This window comes from Mixophyes fleayi, chromosome 2 (genome assembly GCF_038048845.1).
Source record: "Mixophyes fleayi isolate aMixFle1 chromosome 2, aMixFle1.hap1, whole genome shotgun sequence".
NCBI classification, from domain to species: Eukaryota; Metazoa; Chordata; class Amphibia; order Anura; family Limnodynastidae; genus Mixophyes; species Mixophyes fleayi.
In genome coordinates, this window is record NC_134403.1 from 67,917,224 (window position 1) to 67,943,001 (window position 25,778).

Consider the following 25,778-nt stretch of genomic DNA (forward strand, 5'->3'; position numbering starts at 1 on the left):
CCATATTTGTACACCTTAATTTACCAGTCTCATATACCTCATATGAGTGTACAAAGATGGCGTCACTGAGCGATTATTCTCTAACATATACAGAAGCAGTGCGGGCTAGCAGGCATGTATTTAAAACCGGTTAGACTGCAGCTAGGTATACCGAGCAGCAGCGCTATCTCGGTATTTGCCTGTTTAATTCGTAACGCTAACTCGCCCCCCCCCCGCCCTGGCGGCCATTTATGAGCGGCGATGACTTCCGGCAAGGGCGGGTTGATAGCAGCCCGCGCCTCCTCTCCCCCTCCCAGACCAGCAGAGGCAGCAGCAGAAGCCGCAGCTCCCGCCAGCCCCTCCCGCCGTCGCCACTCCTCGCCCGCCCGGCTCTCTCCTTCCCTCCCTCCCCGGGGCCTCTCGCCTCCGGATCGCTCCTTCCTCCCCATTCCTCCCTTGTTTTTCCTCCCCCTCTCTTCCCTTCCCCGGTCTGTGTCCCGCACACCTCGCTCTCCCGCCCTCCCACCTCTCGGCGGTCTCATCTCGTCCTGTGTAACTCGGAAGGTAAGCTCGGCCGTGTGCCCGGGGAGAGGCGGCCACCCTCAGGCTTTGTTATGGGCATGGCATGCTAGGCCGTGTCTTATTGTAGTGACTGCACCATGTGAGGCGGCCGCGTTCCCAATGGCTGCCCTCATTAACCCTTACAGCCCCATCCTGGACCACGTGACCGCCACCAGCCCCCCGGGTGCTCAGCAGCATGTTACCCGGGCTTCATTGGGGGACCTCATATAGACCCATCACGCCCCTTAGTGCGAGCACCAGGCTCTGCTATCCTGGCTGGGGGTAGATTGTATCCTAGTCTTATCTTATGCACCCTGTAAGAAAAGAAGCATAAGTTGTAAAACACATGAGGGTATGTTAGTAATGCATGTTATGGATGACCTTTGTGTGCAGCCTCCTACAGTGCTAGAGATACCACCCCCCCCTCAAAAAAAATAGTAATTAGGGTCTGCAAATTCAAGTTTTATTTCTCACTTAGGGGATTTGATAATGTGCCTTTCCCTGCTTATACATTGTCTTTGTTACGTCTGATTAGCTCCCTGTGGCATTTGTGTCATAGGCCGCAAATGGGTTGGTGTGCATGTGAAGGGTCTGGCCAGAGTCCAAATGTAACTGGTTACAATAACTATCAACTAATAGTTAAATTCACAGATCCCTTACACTATTGAGCTTGTAATATTGTGCATGCAATCAAATCTGATTTTGCCACAACTGAGATGCATTTTTTGCCATGTGTCGTAGCAGTAGTTTTTGTTTTGTCCTTTGACTAATGTCATACAGACCAAAATAGTGTTGGACTGTAACTAAAGAGTCATTGATCAGTCAAAAAGATGCATTCTGTATTGCTTCATTTATTTGTATTTCTTTAAGAATGTGGTATTACTGTAGTGTATGACCTAAATAATTGTTTATATGTAGAAATCGTTTGGTGATTTCAGTTGGTGTGATTTATTTTGTAGTTATTGGTGTATAGTGTAACTGACTTCAATTGCTGAGCAAATCCTGTCTGTTTATGCATCTTAAATGCCTTTGACTAAAAAAAACAGCATTGGTATAAGCTCTAGAGCAGGGTCTCTTCCCCTTGTGTTACAATGTTTAATTAGTGTTCTTAATAATCTGTTCAAATTGTTCTTGATTATACAGCAATATGACAATGGTGCTCCCTATATCAGGGGTAATATATTAAGGTTAGGAAATGCATTGAAAGGACAATGGATATAGTCGGGGTTTTCTTTTAGGTCTGTTTTATATATATATATATATATATATATATATATATATAATATATATTATAATTTTAGGATATTTAATAACATCCTTGCAGAGTGTGTTGTCTCATACAAGTGGGTTGTGGTGAAACCCACTTTAATAGCCACTTTTAAAATTTAAGCTGGATTCCATGCGTTCTGTAGATGTTTTCAATTGTCTTCTAGTAAAATGTGTTCACCACCTCTGCATGGGTCTACTGGATTAGCTGCCATTCCAAGTGACCTTTCTGATTTTTGTGGGTCCAGTCTTATTGATTGTCTGTCCACCCCCCACCCCCTGTGAGTCTTCAATAGACATTAGGTAATACAATTTTAAAATTTCCATGATGAAATTAATGATACTACTGTAAGATGCCCAAGGGAATCATTTTTAGAGTACATAATGCTGTTAGCTGGCCAATAAATATAGCAATATATACTTGCTATCTATGTGTATACTAATGTCAATGACTCTCCTTCATTCTGTTTTGACAGGTTAATAGAGGAGGGGCAGATACTTGTGCAAAAATCGTTGATCTTGCTGGAGAGATGCAAGGGCAGTGCATGCTGCTGTCTTAGCAAAGAGGATGACTGAGCAGGAATGTGGGGAAGGGTGGGGGTGGATTGTAGAGCTTGCTCTACTTATCTGCTTTGGCAAGACAGACGTGTGCACTGACATCTCTTCATAGAGATCAGAGGATCTGTCTCTCCCCTGTTCACCTGTCAGAAAATAGAATAGAAGAGGAGGGGGGGAGTAAATGACATCCATGTGCACAAGCTCTCAAGTTTGCAGGTCGTTAAATATCTAATCTAAATTAAGCTGTAAATGAAGATAGCTGCTCAGCCTCTTATATTGTGGGTAACCAGCTCTGTTCTAGTTTGGCCAAGCTGCCTAGAATGTATTTTTTGTTTAATTATCTTTTTATTGGTGCACTCATGGGAGTTAATAGTAAATGTGTGTTTGAGTACACTTTATTTAGGTAATTAGTGCAATAATGAATAAGATGCTTCTGCGCATTGTTCCTTACATGCAGTTGGAGTAACCTAAAAAATCAGTAGTGTACTGATCCCGCTACATCGGACTAGAGAACCAGATTTGTACTTTACTTGGAGTCGGGCTTGGTGGTAGTTCTAACGACCAGGTCTGTGTGTAGTTATACCTCCCCAAACTACATACATGATTAGCCCTGTTACCCACTGGTTAAAGTAATTACTAGTGTTTCAAACTAGTAAAAGTATGTAAACTGAGATGGGGATAAATTCTATGTGCTCCAATGACCCTTTTCACACTGTCTGCTCTATTCACTTATTCTGCGCTTCTCCCTCTCATCAGGGAGTATATTTACTAAACTGCGGGTTTGAATAGGTGGAGATGTTTCCTATAGCAACCAATCAGATTCGAGCTGTCATTTTGTAGAATGTAATAAATGACAGCTAGAATCTGGTTGCCATAGGCAACATCTCCACTTTCCTAACCTGCAGTTTAGTAAATATACCCCCAGATGTAAGTGATGGTTGCATTCCAAATGTCCAACGTAATTTCTTTTGTCATGGTCACTGCTGTCTTTGTAACACCAGTGGATAATCACCCTGAAGGATTCAGCCTTACATCACATGTTCTGCGGCGATTTTGTTTGGATAGTTTTTTTTTTTGTGTGTTCCATTAACTTGGCGCAACTTAGTTCTGAAATCTGCCATTAATATCAAGCTAGTTATAATAGCTGTAAAGATATGTCCACCCAGATTTTTCTCAAACTGGGGGTCCGTGGCATAGGTAGGGGGGTGGAGGAAAGATGCCAGTTGCTAAACAAAAAGAAAAAATTGTGGGTGGACATATCCTTTAACAATACATCTTTGTACTTTTTTTTTTTTTTTTTATACAGAATTCATAGAGCTTTTTGTGTATTGTGCCCTGTAATCATACTGCTATGCAGCAGAAAACAACGCTTGCACTGTTTTCCTTGTCAGCAGTGTTTGAAGAGAATTTAATCTGCTACTTTGTAGTAAATCTGAACATTCTGTCCCAAGAATTCAGTGTTTAGTAACTTGTTACGGATTTCTCAAACTTTTCAGCAAGAGATATAAATGCATGATTGTTTAATTATACAGAATACTAAAGACTAACTCCAGCCTCAACAGAAAATTCACAAATAGCCATTAAATCTGTATGCACCCATGCTTTACTGCCTGCATTCCCTCACTGTAACATGGCCAAGGCAGGATTGATGGGAGTAGCCCAGCTCGAATATTGGGGAGTGGGTGCCTGATGGGTGAGTAGTCCAGATATATTTCAGTGGGCAGGATATTTAAATTGTGTTGTAACGTAACCAACTGAGACCTGGTAAGCGAAAACATCCAGACCTTGGTGGGCTGCCAGAACTACAAGAGATTTCAGGAGAACAGTAGGTGGTAGGCAAATAAGTGGTCCACGCCTCCATACTTTTGAGGACTTGCTTTGTCTTCCCAGTTCTGGTTATAAAGGTCAGTGTGACCATTACCACCAGCAGGGGAGTCTAGAGATAAGTCTCATTCTGTTCTTGGTACATTGATTGCAATATACAGAGCGGATTCAGTAAAAATAATTACCTGCAACATCATTTGGTGACGGTCATGATCTGTAGTAAATCGGACCAATAGTGTTGATGAATGCTCTGTGTTGCTTTTTCATTCAGAGGGAATCCTCTGACGTCGCACAAACTTTTCCCCAGCAGAGGGCAGTGCATGAGACTAAACAGACTTCACTTTCTATGTGAAGCATGGCTACTAAATCTACTTTGCATTGAATACTAGAGCTAGCTGAAGAGGACACCCATCAAACAAACTAGGATCTCCCAAGTGTAAATAATGAAAATAAATGGGGGACTTATAACACACATTTGGGTTCAATAGTTTACACGTAGTATAGATTATTCTCTAATTTTATTTCTTTTATCCTGGGATTCCATGGATCAGAGCATAGGAAAGCCTTCCATCATTTGTATAGGCCATGCTGCTTCTGCGGCCACTTACAATTTGTAAGGAGTGACTCTGTAAAAAAAAGGACGGTAGTTATAGAAGTGGGCCCTGCCCGCTATCGGCAATCGTGGAATGAAATGGTCATCTGTCTCCTTCCAGGACAAAGGGGTCTAGGATTTTATTCCAATCACTGATCTCGCCAGGTTACCCATCATTTCCCAGATGCTGGATGCAATTTGTACTTCAGTGTGCTGGCAGATGAAGTGTTCTGTCCAGAACTGCTTGGGTCCTATATCAGGGGGAACATTGTGCGGTAGTATGTTGCCACCAGTACCAACCACAGTAAATATGTATTGGGTTATAGATTGATCCTTGGGTCCAATATTTTGTGCCTACTAAGCAGGAGATTAAGTATATGGTTGAGTGCATCTTTCCAGGCATTATAGTCTGTTCTGAAGATACTAACTACTGTCGTACGGGGAGATGTTACTGGTCACATGAGAGCTGCAGCTGTGACGACTGCTTGCAGCGCTTTTGCTCTAAAGTGCTTACATGTGACAGGGAAGCTGGGTTTATCATGTTGTGGTAAGAGCATTCATAGCTGCCTGGAACAACCACCATCATAAGTGACCATGACAAAAGCAATTGCGTTGGACATTTGGAATGCAACCAGCACTTACATCTGGGGATATATTTACTAAACTGCAGGTTCCACAGCCCTATACATGTACCACAGCCCTATACATGTACCACAGCCCTATACTGCAATGCAGATTAGTAGCATTTCATAAAGCTATGAATAACATGGAAGCTTTCTAATGGTTTTTATATTTGTACGGCATAGAGCAGGGATGTCTTTCTATTTGTCTGGCAGAGGTTTTGTTCTAATGTGGGTGCCTCAAATCTCGATTGGAATGTGTAAATGGGTGGGGAGTTCTCTATTCATACAGTTTTTAATCAAGACTTGAGAAAATAGAAGCCAAGTGATAGTTTTGTGCAACAATTTTATAATTTATGGAAATTCATATTTGTTATCATCCTTTGATATGTATTGTTTCAGCAACTTACATTTGCTTTTTATTACTTTCTTAGTATTGCTTTCTTTTATCTTTTCCTACATCTAGTCTTGTCTTATCCTGTGACCAAAGACTACTTTGTACATCTTCTGACTGTTGGCCTGGTCTCATCATGGACACCGGTGTTATTGAAGGAGGCCTGAATGTTACTCTCACCATCAGACTTCTGATGCATGGCAAGGTATGTGTACTATGGATCTGTGATTTATATGCTAGATATATAAATTCAGCCTTCTAAGGACTGTAGTGTTGTGGATGATATCCATGTAACCTAACAGAACATCCAAAATGTTCTTTCATTCTAAATAGAAAAATTATCTTCATCTTTCAGACACCCTTCAGTGTTTTTGTTTTTATGTCCCTGAATGTTCATACCGCAGGTATTTTACCTCTAGGCAAGCTTCAAATTTCCTCTTTGATGACTAAGCAGACAAGGCTTATTTCAGCAATTTGATATGCAAGCCCTTTTTATGCATTACTGTCAAACGTGCAGTGTAATCTAACCTGCAAGGAGAAAGCATGTGCATATGGGTCATAATTAATGACCTTACATTAAAAATATATTTACACTAGTAATTTACCTTGGCACTTATTTTCTACAATAGGTGTACTCTGCTGACTAGCTCTTCATTGTCAAAAGCACTGCTTACGTAAGAATCACTCCCATCTTACACGTCGCTTGAATATATAGCTTGTTTATCATTACAGCTGCCTTACAATCTGGAGCGATGGAGTGTGAGCAGAAGGGTCAGTCAGAAGCTGCAGTCGAGGCCATTGCAGATTGTTTGGTCCTTCTGCAGCTGATTAAAATTGACAAGGCTTTCAATCTTGTGAATTTAGAAAGATGGAGTTGAACATGTCCATTCTGAAAAGATAATTCCGCTCAAAACTGAAAATGAATCCATATCACAATTTTAGAGATTTTCCAAAGTTTGTTAGCTGGAGTTCGGTGTTCATGAGATTCAGCAGATCCTGCTTTTGCTGTGTTCTCTAGCTTCTGTGGACAGTGTGCCTAGATACAGTATGGTAAACACTGCTGAACTCTCATGACTCTTGCAATCTGGTCTTTTCACATGGGAATTGGGAGACCAGCCAAACAGAGCGCTAACTAAACTTTGGGTAGAACGTGTGATATTCCAAGTTGTGTTTTTTTTTTTTTTTTTTTTTCTTCCTGTTAAGAAGGCAAACTCACGCAACGATAATAAACCATCATGTAAATCACACTGCAGTCAAATTGCAGAAGGACCAAGCATGTGGTTATAAAAAAAAAAGGGGGTGGTATATGCTGATATTTAAGGTTGGCAGAAAGAACATATACATGGCACACCATGCAGGTAATGGTATACCTTATAATGAAAAGAATGCAAATATGTGATATCCACAAGAAACGCAGGGAGAGTGGCTGGGATCTGCCTGGCACAAATATCATGGGTAATACAATTCATCCAAAACAAATGGACACATTTACCACCTGTACCAGATTTTGTTTCTTCATATTTACCAAGTATCGTTAACCAGGCTAACCCACTCACAGTTGGCAGCTGAGGCACCATCCACTTCCTGGAAATAAGGGCTTTGACCAACAAACAATGTAAATTGTCAAGCAAACTGATTTTTAGTTTTGTGTGGAATTATTCTTTTAAGCACTCAGCATAGTGGTATTTGACATGGCAGCTCCCAGTTAGTAAAAGCTGAGATTGTTGGGTAAATTAATGAAGTAAATGCTACTGTATCACTGTATTCAGAGCCATGCATATACTAGTTGATATAGTTAAGTTATAGTCTGATGGTTAGTTGATGTTTGTTTTTTTAATTAATATAAGATATGGCTCAAGCCAAACCTCAAATAGTATAATGGATATTGGTCCCACAGAAAGCCCTGCACTGGGACATTTTTTAAAAATTTTTTTTCTTCTAATTTTATTTTCTGTGCAAAATTTAATTGTGCGTACTTGTTAGATTATGGTAGCGTGTACTTGTTATCTAATTCTGGACAACCACTGCCTATTTGTTTTATATTTGATGAAAGTATAACGATTTAAAGTTAAAAAGAATGTTTCTAAATTCCTATTAGACTTTTTTAAGCTAAGTTTCTTCTAAAGCTGCCTGACTTAAGTGTATCCAGCAAGTCAGAGCATTAACAGTTGCTCACTGGTAAGTGGTGTCTAAAGGAGTAGCAGGGAACACTGCTAAAGGCTCTGCATCCTGACTGATGGTAGTGGCTTCCAAACACCCAGAGCACAGGAGACTTCTGAAGTGGGTTTTTGAATCACTAATAACAGGCAAAACGTATGTGCTTGGACTGTCCATAGTGGTAGAAACCATTTCAGAGGTACTTTCTGAATGGAAGAGACTGGTATACTGATTTCAAATAAAGGGCTCTGACACGATTAGAAGTTCAGGAAGCGTTCAAGAAAAGTGGAGTTTGGCTTTAACAGTTTTTTTTGTTTTTTACTTTAGGAAGTCGGCAGCATCATTGGGAAGAAAGGAGAGTCTGTTAAAAAGATGCGTGAAGAGGCAAGTCTCAATGTTGCTCTTAAACTAAGGAGCTACTGATCTATATTGGCATGGTTTTTCTGCACTTACTATAGAATGTGAGGATCTTGTCTAGTGGGCGTTCTACACATGAATCTATGTTGTCCATTGTTTAGGGTCTTGGGGTCCTCTAACTGCTAACTTATTTTGTTTAATGAACATACAAATGCTTCATTAAACTCCATTATTTCAGTTTTTGGAGTAAAAATGTTTGTTTTCTCAGAGTGGGGCTCGGATAAACATCTCTGAAGGCAATTGTCCTGAAAGAATAATCACCTTGGCAGGTCCGACAAATGCCATCTTCAAAGCCTTCTCAATGATCATTGATAAACTGGAAGAGGTAAGTGTGCATAACTTGTCTATGTAATGCTGGAGGGATCGTTTGCTAACGGACTTCACACATTCTAGGTGATCATGGAGGGCTCCTTCCTGTGTTGAGAATTAAAGCAATATATATTATCTGGTTTAACATAAAAATTATTCTGCCTAGGATATCAGCAGCTCCATGACAAACAGTACTGCATCTAGCAAACCACCAGTTACTCTGCGTCTGGTGGTGCCTGCAAGCCAGTGCGGATCCCTCATTGGGAAAGGAGGCTGTAAAATAAAGGAAATCAGAGAGGTGAGAACTTTGTACATTACTCAAGATGTTTAGCTACTGTACTCAAGGGTGTATTTTAGGCTTGTTACCATGCTCGACTGCTATTGGAATCTTGGCAAGTGGGTTATGGTTATTCCTAGGCAGCATTTGATTCTTGCAACAGACCGGATTAAGCAAAGCAATTCTTCCTACCTTCTTGTCTTTCAGAGTACAGGGGCTCAGGTCCAAGTGGCTGGGGATATGCTGCCTAATTCCACAGAGCGTGCAATCACTATTGCTGGTATTCCCCAGTCCATCATAGAATGTGTCAAGCAGATCTGTGTGGTAATGCTGGAGGTGAGGATGCCAATAAAAACATTGTGTGGAGGGCGAGTCTGAAGCTGTGAGCCATAGTTGACTATTTTAGCTTTTGTCAGCATCATGTAATAGGTGTGTGTGTATAATTATATATTTGTGTGTATGAGTCGACATAACTTTAAAAAGGTATAAAAAGCACTTTGGTCAGTCACCCCACTTAATAAATATACCAAAAGGAGTGCAAGGGTAGTATGTCGGTGTTTCTTAAACCTGGTCTTCAGGACCCCTAGCAGTGCATGTTTTCCATATCTCCTTGTTTTAGCATGGGTGTAGTCATTACTGACTGACCTGTTGTAAACAGATCCTCAGTTGGTATAAATTTCCCTGGTCACCTGGAAAACCTACAGTTAGGGGTCCTGAGGACTGGGTTTGAGAAACACTGGTATGTCCTATGACTTCTACTACAATAGATCTGCACAATGCATGTATGTAAATACAATGAATTATAGCCAAGAGTCAGAAGTGTCGCTGCTGCATAGACATACTCTTCACAAATTCAATTCTAGTATATATTTCACAAGAAATATAGCCAATACTTATTGGCTTTGTACCCCAAATATTCAGGGCTGCCCATTCATGTATATCTTTTTCACATGTCTGTCTGAAAGTAAACCAGGTCCCCCATAATACTAGCATTAGCTGCCCTCAGTAAAGTGCTAACAGTGGCATTATTTAGGCTAGTGTGCCTCAATGTCAAGTATGTATTGGTGCAAAGGGACGTGTGTAGTGCTATAACTGGGGTGACAGTGACTTAATAGGACTCGCCCATGCTCAAAGTAGACCTGTTCTGCACATGCACACACCCTAAAACCAATGGTGCATAAAATGAACAGATACAACAAGTGCAAAAACCTGAAGCCATAATGTACGTGCAGAAATTTGCCAAGTTACTCGCTGCAGCTGTCACTGTCTGGGATCCCAACATCCATCAATACACCTCTTGTGAGAGCCCTTTCAGCAGCATGCCTGGGGTTGGGGAAGAGCACCCGAGCAATAGCAGCCCACCAAGAGGGGTCATACAGTAAAACACTACTAGACAAATATTGAAAGGGGCGGTGGGGAACGTCCTGTCTTCATTGTATGTGAACAATACAACTGTGTGAAATAATTATGATCAAGTGGGAGGAAAACTTGAAAAGCTATGACTAGAGGGATGCATAGGAAAAATATTAAACTAGAAAGTGAGTAAAAATATACAGGCGTATAACAAACTAGACAATGTATAACTTGTGGTAATGTAAGGTAATATAAATATTGCATGCTTTTAAGAAAAACATTGTTGTGCTAGTTAACTACCATGTGGGAAAGTGCACAAAACAACCTTTTCAAAGGGATGCGGGAAGAAGAGAATAAAGTCATAATACCAACCAAATAACACATCAACAGATTTTGAAACACAGATTATGAAATACAATAGTGTTCTAAATAAAACTGATACATTTGAGGGATCATTACCAAAATAATCACTTACACTTTGCCAATTGAGATGCTTGTGTAACTGTTTTTTTTGTGTGTATAATATATATATATATATATATATATATATATATATTTGATTTTTTAAAATAATTGAGAATGAATGTAATACTTTATTCTAACATTGTTTATGATACATTTTAGTCTCCTCCGAAGGGGGTCACCATCCCATATCGGCCAAAACCCTCCAGTTCTCCTGTGATTTTTGCAGGTGGTCAGGTAAGTCATCTTCAATGAGATCCTTCCATATCCAGCATTTCTAAATGTGGAACTTGTCGTCCTATTAAATAAGACACAGAGGGGTATCCTCCCACTAGTGTGGCTTGCACATGATCTGTGACAAATCCTGTTCTTGGACTCTGTAGTATTAGGTGAAGATAACACTCAGAAATATGGAGTGAAATCTCAGTGGTTTGCTTATAATCAAGCGAGTGTCCATTTCACACCACAGCAACTTTGACTCAAAGGTTAAGATACAAAAAAGTCCTTGTTAGACTGTGCCATATACACAACTATGTGCTGCAGTAGCCTGGGCTGAATTAAATGGTGGTAAACGCAGATGATGAAGCTTAAGTTACTGCTTTTGCAAAATATGACGTTTTTCGAACACAGTATTTTACACCTGGCGGTATAACTGACTTTGGAGGGTGATCAACTTTGAGTTTTAAAGTTAGTGCCAAGTTTTCAGCGTTGGCTCAAACTTATAGGTGGAGATTCCGTTAACCTTGTGACGTTTCTATGCACATTTATAGTACCCAAGACATCTAGTTTTTCTTGCAACTCAGAGGTATGATGAAAGATTACCATAAACACCATGGGTACACATTGTGCGAGCTTCTGAATTGTCTCCTCCCAATATAATGGATTCCTCTAATATTGCTGGGCTTTATGTCCATTTGTTTGCTTACTAACGTTTTCTCTGCAGTGGTCACCTGACTCCCCAACTGGACAACTAAACATCGCAAACTACTACAGATTTGGCAGGAATGGAAGCATAAGGACTAATGTACAAGGGGACAGGGTTAGTTACAGGATTTAGTTTATGGCTTCTTGCATAGAGAAAGGAAGATAGTAGTTTTTGTTTTGTTTGTTTTCCCACAACTGCTTTTCTCCTACTCAAAACTACACTTGGCTTTTATATTCAAATCCATTTTACGGGAAGAAACAGGTGGATGATCTTAATTTGTCTTTTTATACCTATGGCAGAAGTCTGCAGACTCTCTGTAAACCTCTGGTTTATACAAGCATATTGTGTGCTAGATATAGGCTCTGGAAAATAGAGTAACAATCTTTATTTTGCTTTTAACCCAGCCCATCAGTTGGTGCTGTTGCAGGTTTCTGGAACGTGACTAGTTCTAGGGACACTAGTGCCTGTGCTCCTAAAATGCTCCAGTGTTCACTACTTGGATAACCGGCAGATGCTTGTTCAATGCCACATCAATAACATAAATCTGCTTCTGTTTACGTTTATAACTGCAGAATCATTGGAGAGATGGGGATTTTTTTTTTTTTTTCTCTTGAACTACGTGGGGTCCCAGTCATGGAGCACTGTGGATCTGTTCATTGGGGAAGATTTGTTTTTACAAAAATTAGCCTTAAGTAGGTTTTCTGTAAGATGACTATTTGCAAAAGTTGCTTGTATAACTACTTGTTTCCATATACAATCTTCAATCATCCTGGCTACTGTCCCTAACTATCTTTAGTGGCTGTTAACAAAAACTGTTTTGGATAACTGGCTGCATGTATTAAATTTCTCATTAGACTCAGTCTTTTAAAGTTCAGATGATAGTCAGTGTGTGTGTACAATTCCTTCTTGCTTGTACCAAGCTGATGCATCACCTTTTTGAACAAAGTGTAAGTGTCTCTGATGGAAGTGTCTGCCTTATAAAAGTCTTCATTTTCATTTTTTTTTTTTTAAATATTTTTTTTTGCACCAAATTATGGGTGTATGGATCCAAAATGACTTGGTGACTCATGAGCTTTCTAGATCTCTCAGTGGTAAATGGGGGGAAAAAAATCTTATATTCAGTGAGGGGTGTCCTGGAAAATATAGGTATGGATCGTGACTTCATGCCACAACTCCAGTGGCATTTATGTGCTGCAGGATATTTGCTGTAAATTACCTTGAGACACTTGCATTGCTTTCTTGTATCTAGTGGGTAGCATTAGATCCAGTCAAGCCTCTTGTAATTTGTAATCCTCTTGTGCACTTCATGACCACAAATTGAGAGTTTTGTACTTGGGCAATTCTTGTCCACCTATCTAGTATATTGCACACTTGCTGCTTTTAATGTCATGGTCTTGTGTCCCTGGACTTTCTTTGTAAATCTTGTGAAACTCTCTTCCCAATTTGGCATTATTGGAGAAGCAAGACTTATGTATGACCCATTTAGACTAGATACTTGCAATACATTACCTCTAGATTACAGATCCGGCAACAAAGATATATATCTATAAACACTAAATGGTTCTGTAATCTGTTAGTGAAATAACTTTCTTTTATTTTTACAGAGAACCTAGTCTAAATGTGTTTTTGGCTTATTTGCTGTAGCTCTAATGCAGAAACCTACTTGTAGTGCAGACAATCCTAATCGACTACATGTCTGGAATTCACTAATAAAAATGCATTTTAAGAATTTAAATATACCTCTGAGGAGATATTGGAGGTTGTTGGGAAGGATTAGCATTAAAATATGGCCTCATTTTGGATCCATGACCAGACTTTCTCCTTATGTCAGTGGTTGTAATGGTTAGGTTATCAAGTCTGAGGACTGAGGCTGTGACTTTTATCAGAGATAACTGAATCCAATTTTCGCTTTGTTCAACAGGTGTCGCGCCAAGCCGGAGGGCACGCATGTGAGACTGACCTGTGGGAGGGGCGGAGGTCCCACACAGGGGGAGTCTCCCTAGATGCTGTGGATCTCCATGGGGTAGGTTGTGATTTTATCCTTTTATAATATCATCCCCCTAGTATGTGGTTTTTGTCCCCCCCCCCCCCCCCCCTCCCCCTTTAAGATTTTTTTTTTTAATCAACTAGTTAAAATAGAAATCTTGGTTGTCTACATTTATCACAGATCATGTGCAATATCAAATGTACACTAGCATATTAATGTACTTGCCCTAGATCAACAATATTAAACGAGTGGTCTTATTTTGTGTTCTGGACTTTAATTGTTTTGAGACATTTGTTGCAGACGCACGCAGTGCTGAGTACTCATCTGGCTTCATGTGGCAGCAATCAGTCACCTAATTGTCCATTCCACTTGAACAGATGTAACAATATCATCATTTTGCTGTAAAGATGATGGATTGCTACAGTGAAGTCTGTGGTTGCTACGGACTGACACTTGCAACACTGACTGCACTAAAATAGTATTTTTCGTGTAGCTCTAGCATTTTACATTTTTCCTTAATTCCGTCAGTGCTAAGGTTAAGTGGGATACATCCTTGGCATACAAGGAGTTCAAAGAACTTAAAATTATACTTGCCTGTGCCCCAATAACTACCTCCAGCTGTCATTAAGCGTCACACCCACTCACTGCCTGCAGAAAAGTAATGCAGAGCCCTGGGGTAGGAGAGGCACTAAAGTACCATGTGTTCCTCTTTCTTGCAGCTAGAAACTCGGGTATCTTGGTTCAAAAGAGGAGGTATCCCTAAATAGCTGTCTGGTGATTACCAGATTATTATCTTAGCTTAAAAAAAAAATCAAAAAAATCAGGGTTAACCTCAATTGAGAGGAATCCCCCTTTTCAAGTAATATGACCCTTTAGTAGTTTCAACACCAGACAATAACACCCTATATTCTATATCCCCCCCCCTCTCCTGGCACCTAGAGACACAGGGGCACCCTTGTTTGAAAGAGGGAAGTCTGAGTACATATGGTTTATATTTTTAAGAATGGAGCAATTATGGAAGCTGAGCATCCACTTTCTGTCCCATCATTACAGCTCATCGCAATGGTATGTGGGCCCTAGGGGCATCCAAGAGAAATCCCGTGGGCTTCCCCAAATAGGCTGGGACCTGCTAGGCTCGTATACTGTGGCACTTGCAATAATTATGAAAAGCTAAGTGTGTAATGTATGGGCTTTTTTTTTAAATGTACAGGTTGGTGAGTAAAAAAAACAAAACAAAAAACCTCCGTCCATGTAGCCTTTCTAAACACCGAATCTCACCCCCCCCCCCCCCCCTACAAAAAAAAATATGCAAGCTGCTTTTATTATAAGGTGTGTGTGTGTGTGTGTGTATCTGTCATGAGTATATGGCATTAGCTCTTGGTTCATGTTCTGACTTTGAGGACCTCTGTTCCCCCTACCACCTACATAAGCAGCTTCCTGAAAAATATTCTACTGATGCTACTTGAGTCTCATTTAGATTGGGCCTGCCACTGTATTCTTGCTTGGCTACCACTTTCCTTCACATCTATTGGTCCTGCTGGCTGTCACAACAATTTAATAGGACTTTTGCTTCCTTTTTATAGGCCTACACCATTCAAGGACAGTATGCCATTCCTCAGCCTGATGTAAGTGTGCTTATGCCTTTATATCTTGTGCTTTGCTTTCCGTTTCTTACTGTCTGACTCTCTTTAATCCATGCACTTCTTGCTTCTCCCATGTACTAAGCTGTCTATTTCTAAGTTTCATGCACATTGCTTCTGGTCAGAACAGATTTGCACCATTTCCTAGAAGTACTGTGTACTATTAATAGTTCTCCTGTCTGTGGTCTGGCCTATTTCAGCTGGACCTCATGCTATGCACAATGTTCACTTCCCCAGCCTTCTAATCATTCAAGTGCCTTGCATCTGTGTAGAACGGCTTTCTTTTTTTCCCCCTTAGCTGACCAAGTTACACCAACTGGCAATGCAGCAATCTCACTTCCCTATGTCCCATAGCGGCAATACCGGATTCAGTGGTAAGGAATCTACGCTTGCATTTTTCTATGTAAAGAGCCACACTGCTCACTCGCTAGCTTTGCAGTATTCCTACCTGTCAACTTCTGCTAGCAAAAGATCAGTCTGCTCAAATTAACTCTCTTCTAAGGGAAACTATCAAAGTAACATTGCAAGTGAAGTCCCTGCTTGTACACATAGATGGTAAGGTAGAAACATACCCCTCACCTTAAGTCTTCGTATGCTTGCGCAGACACTGGGCATCAACTCGGCACACTGGATGCATGCAGCTAGTGTATAGAGAAGGTACATAAAAGTGAATGCCCCCTCAGACTCCGTTACCACCTAGAAGTGCAAACTGATGGAAGTGTCTTAAGAGGCACAGCCTGGAGAGTGACTAGAAATGCGCTTCTCTGTGGAATTGTAAAGTGAAGGTGCAAAATCCATCCAACTAAAAGTATAAGGTGTGCCCCAAAGACTATGAAGTCTGAGTTGGTGCAAAATTAATCCTTTTCTGTAAAAATGACTGCACACCTCCATGTCAAGGTATGTTACTTAAAATGCACCCCCTTCACCTTAAATAGGTGCATTGATATAGCTACCCTGTATCTGGCAAAGTCTACCCTCAACTCCACCCATCTCCTTCCCTACAGCCAGTACACACTTATCCACCAATGCCGCAAACTTGATCTATAAACCTGTGCACTTTTGTGGAAATGTAGGTGCACAGTGGACTAAAGCTGACTTTGTGCACTGCACCTTGGCTATCTTGTGCTTCATAAATGGCCTACACGGAGTGTGCTGGCTTATATTAAACATTGGGTAGCAAAGTTCTATGAAAATCTGAATATTCTACATATTTTCTTTATATTAACTGTTTGATGGTTTTCCTGAAAGTTTTTATGCCCTAATGTAAAAAAAAATAATCTGCAGACACTTTGTGTTTAAACTCAAACACCTCTACAACTTTAACTATCGGCATGCATAGCTTGTGATGCTTTTATATATAGATATGTTGTAAGAGGCTTAATATATTTTATAGTCCTACATTTTAAAACCTCTTTAGCCAGAGCACCAATATTGAGCAAATGGCATATTTCAGTTAATCCCCATTTTGTTGGTTGTGCACAAAGTTAGGGGTGGTATCTTAAAATTGAATCTTCTGATATCTAAATTTAGAGACAATTAATGCTTTAAAATAAGTTGCATATATATACATCCTGTTCCTGCTTTATATGAAATTATATGGTAATTTTGAAGTGGCTTTTGTGCATATGACTGCATTTAGTACTACAAACTGCTGGGTAGTTTTATTTTAAAGACTTATCTGTATTCTTTGAAAGTTCTGCCAGTGACTAATATTTGCTATGGTCGCCTTGTATTTGCAGGAGGTATTGATGCGTCGGCGCAGACGACCTCCCATGAACTTACCATTCCAAATGATGTACGTATTCCTGCATTAATACTGAGAATGATTGTTTCAATACTTAATGAAGCCAAAGAGACCAATAGAAATTACACACATTTTAAATTGGACCTCTCCTATAAACAGTAGTAATGTACTAGTTTCCCCTACGGATGGCTGAAAACCATAGTGCTGTAATAAAATAAACGCATCGATTTGCAATTGAAGTCCTGTTCTATTGAAATTACCTTGTGAAAACAACCTGTACAAAAGGATCTAGCAACAGCTACAATTCAACACTTTGGATCCTAAGTATTAAGTAGGCTTAGTATCAGGACTTGAGGCATTTGTGCTAGAATTAAGTTTGATATATAGGGTGTTGGAGAATTGCCTTTTTCGTTACAGGTTTTTTGTCTTAGTTTCTCTACAATTTATGTTAGATTATCTGTCCATCCTTCTGGAGACCCCCTGAAATACATTGTCTGCTCCCGTAAATTATTATACGGCCAATATATATTTTGTCATATATTCAAATAGTTTGCTTATGGAAACCTTTGTGCTCTATGCATAGACGATGCATGTCTTGCATGATGGCAGATGGTACAGCTGACAGAAGTCAGTAACTATGAAGGATTACTTGCATCTATGTCTTGTGTTCAGCACATGCAAAGCTTTTTAATATCACCATTGGAAGTAATACAATGGTCTTAAACAGGGATTGTAAAGTCTTAGCCTAAGTTATTTAGTCTTCGTTGCCTTCAATTTCTAAGCTTCTAGTTTTAAAAAGAGCAGGCTATATCAGGGCTGGACAAGTGTCTGTTGCCATGGTGATTTGAAAAGACGAGCTGCGGGGGTCTGTGAGCGGCCAGCCTCCTTGTGTTGGAGATGGGCTCTGGACAGCAGCCTCCTGCCTGATGCTAGCACACGGCTCTGATCCAACAGCTAGTGATTACTGATAGTGTTGTGAAAGCTGCTCCCGCCAGGTAGTGATATTCTGGGATTAGAGTGTGTGACTCGCTGTTTTATGCAACCAGAGCTGCTTTCATCACCTTCTGGAAGTGCTGAGAACCAGGTACTTTGAGGTAGGGAATTATTGTGCTTTGTGGGAGCATGTGGGCTGGTTTGTATTCGCTGGCACTGTGTGAGACTCTTCTAGAGTGTGTAGTTCACAAGCTTTAAATGACAATGCTGGATCCAACTCTCAGAAATTTGTTATTGCAGGCTAGTATTCTAGTTGTTGGCTCTTCTAATGGCAGATATGCAAGTAAATGACTTGTATAGATCTTAAAGCTGTGCCAATGCAATTGTCCTTTCATCTTTTTCCCCCAGCTGATCGGTTGCATCATTGGACGTCAGGGAGCTAAAATAAATGAGATTCGCCAGATGTCTGGAGCACAGATTAAGATTGCAAACCCTGTTGAGGGTTCCACTGACCGTCAGGTTACAATTACTGGATCAACCGCCAGCATTAGTTTGGCCCAATACCTTATCAATGTCAGGTAAGACCTTGAGTACAAGAATATATCTTATCTTTGGCATTAGATGAGGTGGTCTCCTATGCACAACTGCTTTCCCATTAGACTGATATGGCAGGGATCCTTCTAGTATATGAAATGGGGACTAAGATCTATGAAGGTAATGGAGCCTTCATCTGTGTTACTGCTAAAACGTCCCTTTTTTTTTATTTATTTTTTTATTCTGAATTTGATTTTTGGGCCTTTAACAAGACCCAGCAGGGAGTTGCTCAGTTACAATACAAAGGGGAATGATTTGCAACAACTTACAGTATAATATCTTCTGTCCATGTGACAGAATCCATAGATAGTTACAGGATTTATTTACGTTAAACTTGCACTAAGATTACTTTTTAAAAAAAAAAAAAAATCTGACAAATGGGACTCGTAAGGCTCGCTAGAGTCCAGCTGCTATGAATGCTTCTGTAGAGCATAATTTAGATAATTTATTTGTATAGTTTTGAATATCTTAGAAGCCACACTATGTCCCTGTGTCAATTTATTGGCTAATTGGTTGTGTTGTACTTTGTGCATCACACTAAGTAAATATTACTTGGGTGCTCAGTGTAGTTTTGCTTGCTCTCAGCTTCCATTGTTATCCTCCTGTACTCCTCCGTTTTTGTTCCTGCCCTCCCACCCACCCGTTTTTGTTTTGTTCCCTTTTCTTTTTTTTCCTCTGTTACAGTCTAGAAACTGCTAAACCCTCCTCCTCCCAGAGCGTCACGACCCCTGACCTTCTCAGCATCTCTCAACCCTCCACCCCTTCCTCCTCCAACGCTGCCCCCTTTCTGGTGAACGCTTCCACGGCCGGGGGTGGCGAACCTTCCTCAGCCTCCACCTCCTCTTCCTCTTCCTCGGATACACCTTCCAGCCTCCCTAATCCCTCGACTGCCCCTTGTGTCTCCAGTCTGCTTGACATGAAACCCGTCCCGCTCCTGGCTCTAAATGTCGTGTCCACCGCATCCTCTACCTCATCCTCTGCTGCTCCTGCCTCTGCCGCCCAGCAATATTCTAAAGCGAAATCGGACAAGCAGCGCTTCTCTCCCTACTGAGTAGCCTGTGGTTTGACTTGTCCTAGATATTGGACAGCTACATCATTTTTATTTGAATGAATTTGACAATGTGTTTTATCTTGTTACAATTGCTGTAAATCCCCACCATGCTATAGATATGAAGCTTTGCCTAAATGGCAGTTAGTGTGCAAGATTTGGGTTCTCATGAGCACTAATTTGGAAAGGTAGTCTCCTGCTTTTTTGCTTTTTTTTTTCCTTGGTGCATCTGTAAATTTACCAGTAGTGTTTGCTGTTTTATGGCTTTGATCAGCGTTCACTGTGAGTATTTCAATAAAACAGCCCTTGATTTGTTGACAACTAAAAACTAGTATCAGATTATTTATGTGAATGGAAAGTAAATTTTGCAATGTATACACCTTGTTTGAAAACTTATTTAACGTTACCACATCCAATATATATGGTCTCTTAAACATACTTAAACAAAAGATTTATTTTTACGCCTTGAATTGTAAAATAACCCCTTTTGTGAAATAACAGTAAGCTTAAAGGCACACTAAACCTAAAATTTGCCTTTACATAGAATACATGTATTAATAACATTTAAGAATATATATAAAGGTTTTATGAGCTGATCCAAGCCAGGCTGTGTTCACCAATAGAATTTCTAACAGGAAGTGCCCTGGCCAAACACTACAGTCAATGTCTTTGTACAAAATAACAGTGATGGTGCACAGGTGTAAATATACTGCCCGACTTCTCCAATGATGTTTGGTATGGTAACGTCTACATTTAGAAATGTTGCTGGCACCATGTATTGCATAACTCTTGAAATACACTACTCACCCTATATTTTTGTAGGCTAGCATTGCCGGCCTAACTTCTCTGAACATAGGTAGATTGTAAGGGATATCTGGTGCCTGGCCATCCATGGGTCAAACAGGCATACAGGGCACCTTGTTTCACAATGTGACTAGTGTAGAATTAAACAATATAAGCATGGTTAAACACCTACTGCAGCCACACCCACACTGAATATTCAATATGAATGACTTGTTCTCCTTCTAGGGTCCATACACACCTGAAACATAGATGGTCAATGTGCTTGTCATGTACTTAGGGCATAGTTTCTTGCATTTACCATACAAAACACATTGTTAATATGCGTGTGAAACAGCATTCGCAGTTACTTTGTGCCTCGGAGGACCCTAGATCTAGAATGGTTTTCGGCAAATACAGTTGATTTACAATGACTGGTTCACTTTTAATTTACAGTAGGTAAAATTGTGCAAATAGCGTGCTGGATGGCCTGTCATGGCACATTACACATGCCGCCATTCATTATAGTCAGTATTTGCTATCTTTAGTCTAACACTAGCTAGGCTGATCAGGTTGCTGTGCCGTTCTGGAATGTTTGTGAACACTTCAACATTTATATCCTAGTGTAGGTCTTGATGTGCTAGAAGCTATAGGATGTCATTATGTTATGGAAGATGAAACCTGTTTAGAAATAGTGTGGCTTAATTTTACATTAAATCTGTTTTGTTTTCATTTAGGCTTTCTTCAGAAGCTGGTGGCATGGGAAGCAGTTAAACATCTTCCAGCATCTCTCTATTTAGCTCATGTCAGTCTACATAGCCCTGCAAACAGCCTTTTTTTCAGGTTTTAACTAGTTTGCAAACTTTCATTTTCATTGTGCTTTTCCTCATGCACTTGTCAACTTTTTTTTTTTTTTTTATTGAAATGACAGCATTTTAACTTGGTTTTTCTTTTCTCCCGCTGTTAAAACCTGCTGATACAGATTTTAGTTTTATAAAAGTTTGTCCTGTTACCTATTAATATTTTTTTTTTTTTATTTAAGTCACAATGTAAAGAGTGGGGTATTAATGGCATTTCAATTAGTTCTGTAATGTCAGGAATTTTTCAGAAAACAAATAAAGACGGACTGAAATCTTGTGTGAGAATTTTTGTTTTAACTACAAAATTTACTTCATGTTTGTTCCCCTTAAAAGACGGGATATCGTATCCGAAGAAAACAGCCTTTCATTTGTTCGGTAATTATATAGTTTTATATTTATTGCTATGGTTGATTAATGTAAATCATAATGAGATGTAAGTCTGCCATTAACCTTCTATGAAGAGGATCTGTCTGACAAGTCCCTTGTTATGACTGTAAGGGGGTGTCCCTTAAGTACATAACCCGCACCCTGGAAGGCAGAGCACTGCTCTGTAGTTACATGGTAAACTGAGCACACTTTGACATTCTGCCATCATGGAGCATGTGGTGGCTGGAGGAGCTGCAGTATTAAACTGGCTGTTCTAGTAGAACTACCTGATCCCCCTCCTGGAAAATTCCTTATTGTGCAGGATTTAAATAGCTTCCAATTAGCAGAACATGCCATGTCACATAGCTGTACTTTGAAGTTGACCTGTCACAGAATTGGAAATATGATCAGTAACGATCATCTTTGCCTTTGGAATTGTGTCTTATAAGTTAGCTGCTGGAATGGGTCAAACACAACTTTCAAAAGCACACATTCGCCATCCTGGACTACTGGAAATGTATAACAAAACCCAATGTTCCTGTTTAATATTTCTGGATTAGAAGTCGGGCTTCTTGGCACACTATGGGTGCCAGTCACTGTCAATGAGGTGACCTTATTCATATAGGTACATACACTAAGGGGGGGGGAGATTCAGTTCAGCTCTAGAGCCCACTGGATTTGATTCTTGTGCAACGGCTCTCTAGCTGTCTTTTGGTTCTATTCATGTTAATCTGCTCATTCAATATTTGTTTTGTCAGACTTATAAACGCTGAGGAATTGACAATACCCCAGGAGCCACAGCTATTTAACCTATTAATAAGCTCAAAAACTCTGGTGCTATACCTTTAAGTGCCATGTTAATGAAATGACTTTTGCTTTATCCCTTTGGTTAAGGAGTCACCAGAGAAAATAGTCTTAATTTTAAAGGATATAATCGTCCAAACCTTCAATTGTAATTGTGGATTGCGTTTACCTGTGTGTGTGTGTGTGACACACTACACTGATGTAACTAAACTTGACTATATTAGAGAACTTCACCCAAAATTTAAAGTTGCACTACAAGCGTCAGTGGAGAAGCCCTGTGGTATCACTTCCTCTAGCGTCGGACAACTTGACACATTTACTGTGATCACTGCGTTTATTGGTGAAAATTAGAAAACATCTCTGCACACCCCACTTTTTACTACCTTTCTCAACTTACCCAGTCTACACACACACACCACCACCAAACGGCACTGTTTACACAAATATCACTACACATACAGTTGTGCCCATAACACACATCCTTTACTGCATAATATAAAATGTAATATATAATACTATGTCCTTCACACTGAGCCATAACGTTTGTATATAACTGGATTACCACGTTATAATATATTCCCAACTCTACAGAAAAGTGCAGAAGACACTCGTTTAACAATGCCCCCCACCCCATACCCCAATACCCTAAAATAATGTCTAACACAGGCACTTCTAATACAGAAACCTCAAAATGCAATACATCTCCATTCTGTCTGTATAAAACATACCTACCAAATCTGACACAGTCCCTCAGTTCATATACTGACGAGGTGGTATGTCTGCTTGATATAAAGTGCACATTGGACAATTTTCTAATATTTAGGTATTGGTTAGTTTTGTGTTTCTGTAGCATTTGATTTTTATAGTATATTTTTGGAGCCTGCATAAAGAGCAGTAAAAGTGTGACCCCAATCTGTGATATGAAGGGTCTGAGCGACAGATACCTCATTAGTGACTTCCTGGAATGGTTCTTCTGCTCTCTCTGGTAACTGTCACATGAGTCATCCTTCTGCTGAGACACCTCCTTGTAAGTGTGTTATTCCCAGTATTGTATTTCTATGCAAAACCATTTACGGCTTCTGCACGCCTGTATTTAATAGCTTCCCAACATTGTCTAAAAATATAAAATAAAAGTTCAGGTGATAAATAACCTCCTTCCTGTGTACATAAAGTGAGTGTTGGTTTGTATGTAGGGGAAAGGGATTTCAGGTCTTAGATCTAATGTTTATTGTTTTTTAAGTCTTCAAATTTTAGCAGATGATGGCTGTGTAATTAGATTTACATAATCTGCAGGGAATGTAGTTGCTATGAGAACCCAGCAATATACAGTTAGTGGCGGCCAACACACATACTGGTTTTCCAAACAACAACTCGATGTAAATCCTGCAAAATAAATTTTTGCACATACTTCCTCTTTAAGATTGAGTTAATTCCTGCACAATTATTTGCTATTTGTTAGTAATATAGTATTAGTAAAGCACATTGTAATTGTGTTTTTGATTACCAGGACTAAATTATTGTATTACTGCATTTTGTAATATTTTGATGCAAATGTCCCCAATTATCTTCACATATTGGACCTTGCTCGCAGCTGATTGCATTTGAGGTGTGATAATCAATACATGCAAAAATCTGATGGTCTTGTATAGTGACTAATTGTATAAATGTCCAGTTGTCTTGCTAAGTTGTAATGACCCAAGTTCCACCCCCTTATCACATGACTGTTCCTGAAGATGCAAGGGCAGGCTTCAGAGAATCAAAATACCATGTGATTCCGTTATACTCCTCCCCAGATAAATCGCGACCCATACTAAAGCTGATTAAGTATATTCTAAATGTGGCAAAATGCCTTAGGTAGCAGATTGGAAGAAGGATAAATAGTATCTGGTCCATAAACCGAATGGAAAGTATAGTCCCATTGAATGACACCTCTATGAACTTCCAAACCATTTGGTTTGCCTGCACGAGCTCTTACAATGGCAAACCTTTTTAACCATGGTTTAACAGATAAAATCCTTTTGTTGGGGGGGGGGGGGGGGGGGAGCAGAAGGAGTTGCAACACAGGGATTCCTGTGGGAAATAGATCTGAAGGGGGTGAGGGATCGAATGTAAAGCTAGGTACACACTACACGGTTTTCGTCCAATAATCGGCTCAATCAGCTGACATACAGCCTCTCATTCAAAAGTCGGGTAAGTGTGTAGTGGCATGATGGTCAAAAGTGCCCAAATGGATGATTGTCGCCTCATTTGGTTGGTCGTACCGTTTAATATTTTCCATTGTGTAGTGTGTATAAACTTTCAACCGAACCACGACAATCCTCTGATACTTCCTCGACCTGGGGGTGTGTGTATGTAAATTTGCTCACGACAACATGGCTGTAAAAAGTTGCTAAAGGGACGTCCGCTCTTCCCTTTATCGTCCTTAACAAGGCTAGTGTGTATGCAGTCCATGGACCGAGCGATCGGACCATCAATCGCATGTAAAATCGCTCGGCATAAAAAGTTGGTGGGAATTTCTGTAGTGTGTACCCAGCTTAAGTCTAATCTAAAGGTATTGGTAAAAAAAAAAACCTTATGCGGTAGCCTTGTGTTAAATTCCGAAAATGCGGGCAAAAGGAGCATTGGAGCAATGTCCCAGGTGAAGAGGATATTATGACATGACCAGTGATGAAACATTTTGTGGTCTTGTTTGAGTACAAAATCAACATTGTTCCACAAGGGAACCAATAACGGGTAATTGGAGTGTAATGCATAGGTTTGCATGACTTGATCCCATAACGATGGGTAGAAACGTATAATGGGGACATGATCTATAAGCTTGGTCCTGTTGCGGTGGAACCCACAGTAAGGTATATGGTGAATAGACCTGTAATGGATCTAATTCTATATGCGTCCAAACCAGTTGGGTGTGGAGGAGAATACCAAAGCATAGATTGGGCAAAATGTGTGGCTTGGTAATATTTTAGTAAGTTTGGTGTTTAAATAGAATGTGGACTCTAGGTTTGTGGCCTGCCCACATCAATGTGGAGAGCATTTGTTACAAGTCTCACAGCTTTTTCAGCAATTTGTGCTACAGTAGCTCTTCTGTTATATTGGACCAGACTGGCTATCCTTCACTCCCCACATGCATCAATGATCCTTGGGTGTCCATGACCCAAGGATTGTCCTTGTTTGGCCCACTTTTGGTAAGTACTAACCACTCCATACTGAGAACACCCCACCTGCACTCTCAGAGAGCCCTCAGTGGAGGTCTCCACAGAGTAGTTTTCCCTGCCCTCGCAAACCACAAAAAAATGTGAGCTAGCCTGGCAATCTTGTATTATGTCCT

General features: G+C 40.2%; 1 protein-coding gene across 8 annotated transcripts; it reads left to right on the forward strand.

Annotated features, from left to right (window-relative positions):
• The first annotated feature begins 263 nt into the window (after window positions 1–263).
• PCBP2 (poly(rC) binding protein 2) lies at window positions 264–21,557 on the forward strand. 8 transcript variants are annotated; one of them, XM_075199198.1, is made up of 14 exons: window positions 264–543; window positions 5,867–5,999; window positions 8,279–8,335; window positions 8,577–8,693; window positions 8,844–8,975; window positions 9,162–9,290; window positions 10,932–11,006; window positions 11,713–11,808; window positions 13,616–13,717; window positions 15,265–15,306; window positions 15,620–15,695; window positions 17,061–17,116; window positions 18,407–18,576; window positions 19,277–21,148. In XM_075199198.1, the coding sequence occupies exons 2-14, from the start codon at window positions 5,931–5,933 to the stop codon at window positions 19,641–19,643; spliced, it is 1,488 nt and encodes a 495-aa protein (XP_075055299.1). In that variant the 5' UTR covers window positions 264–543; window positions 5,867–5,930; the 3' UTR covers window positions 19,644–21,148. The 8 variants fall into 8 exon arrangements, with proteins under 8 accessions (XP_075055299.1, XP_075055302.1, XP_075055303.1 ...); XM_075199201.1 differs by lacking the exons at window positions 264–543; window positions 19,277–21,148 and adding an exon at window positions 21,158–21,557; XM_075199202.1 differs by lacking the exons at window positions 264–543; window positions 11,713–11,808; window positions 19,277–21,148 and adding an exon at window positions 21,158–21,557.
• The last annotated feature ends 4,221 nt before the right edge of the window (window positions 21,558–25,778 follow it).

Excerpts from the sequence above, each read along its gene's own strand:
- PCBP2 (XM_075199198.1), top strand. The coding sequence starts at position 5,931 with ATGGACACCGGTGTTATTGAAGGAGGCCTGAATGTTACTCTCACCATC. Across the intron at positions 6,000-8,278 it reads GACTTCTGATGCATGGCAAG|GAAGTCGGCAGCATCATTGG; the intron begins GTATGTGTACTA and ends TTTTTACTTTAG. Across the intron at positions 11,007-11,712 it reads TGATTTTTGCAGGTGGTCAG|TGGTCACCTGACTCCCCAAC; the intron begins GTAAGTCATCTT and ends TTTTCTCTGCAG.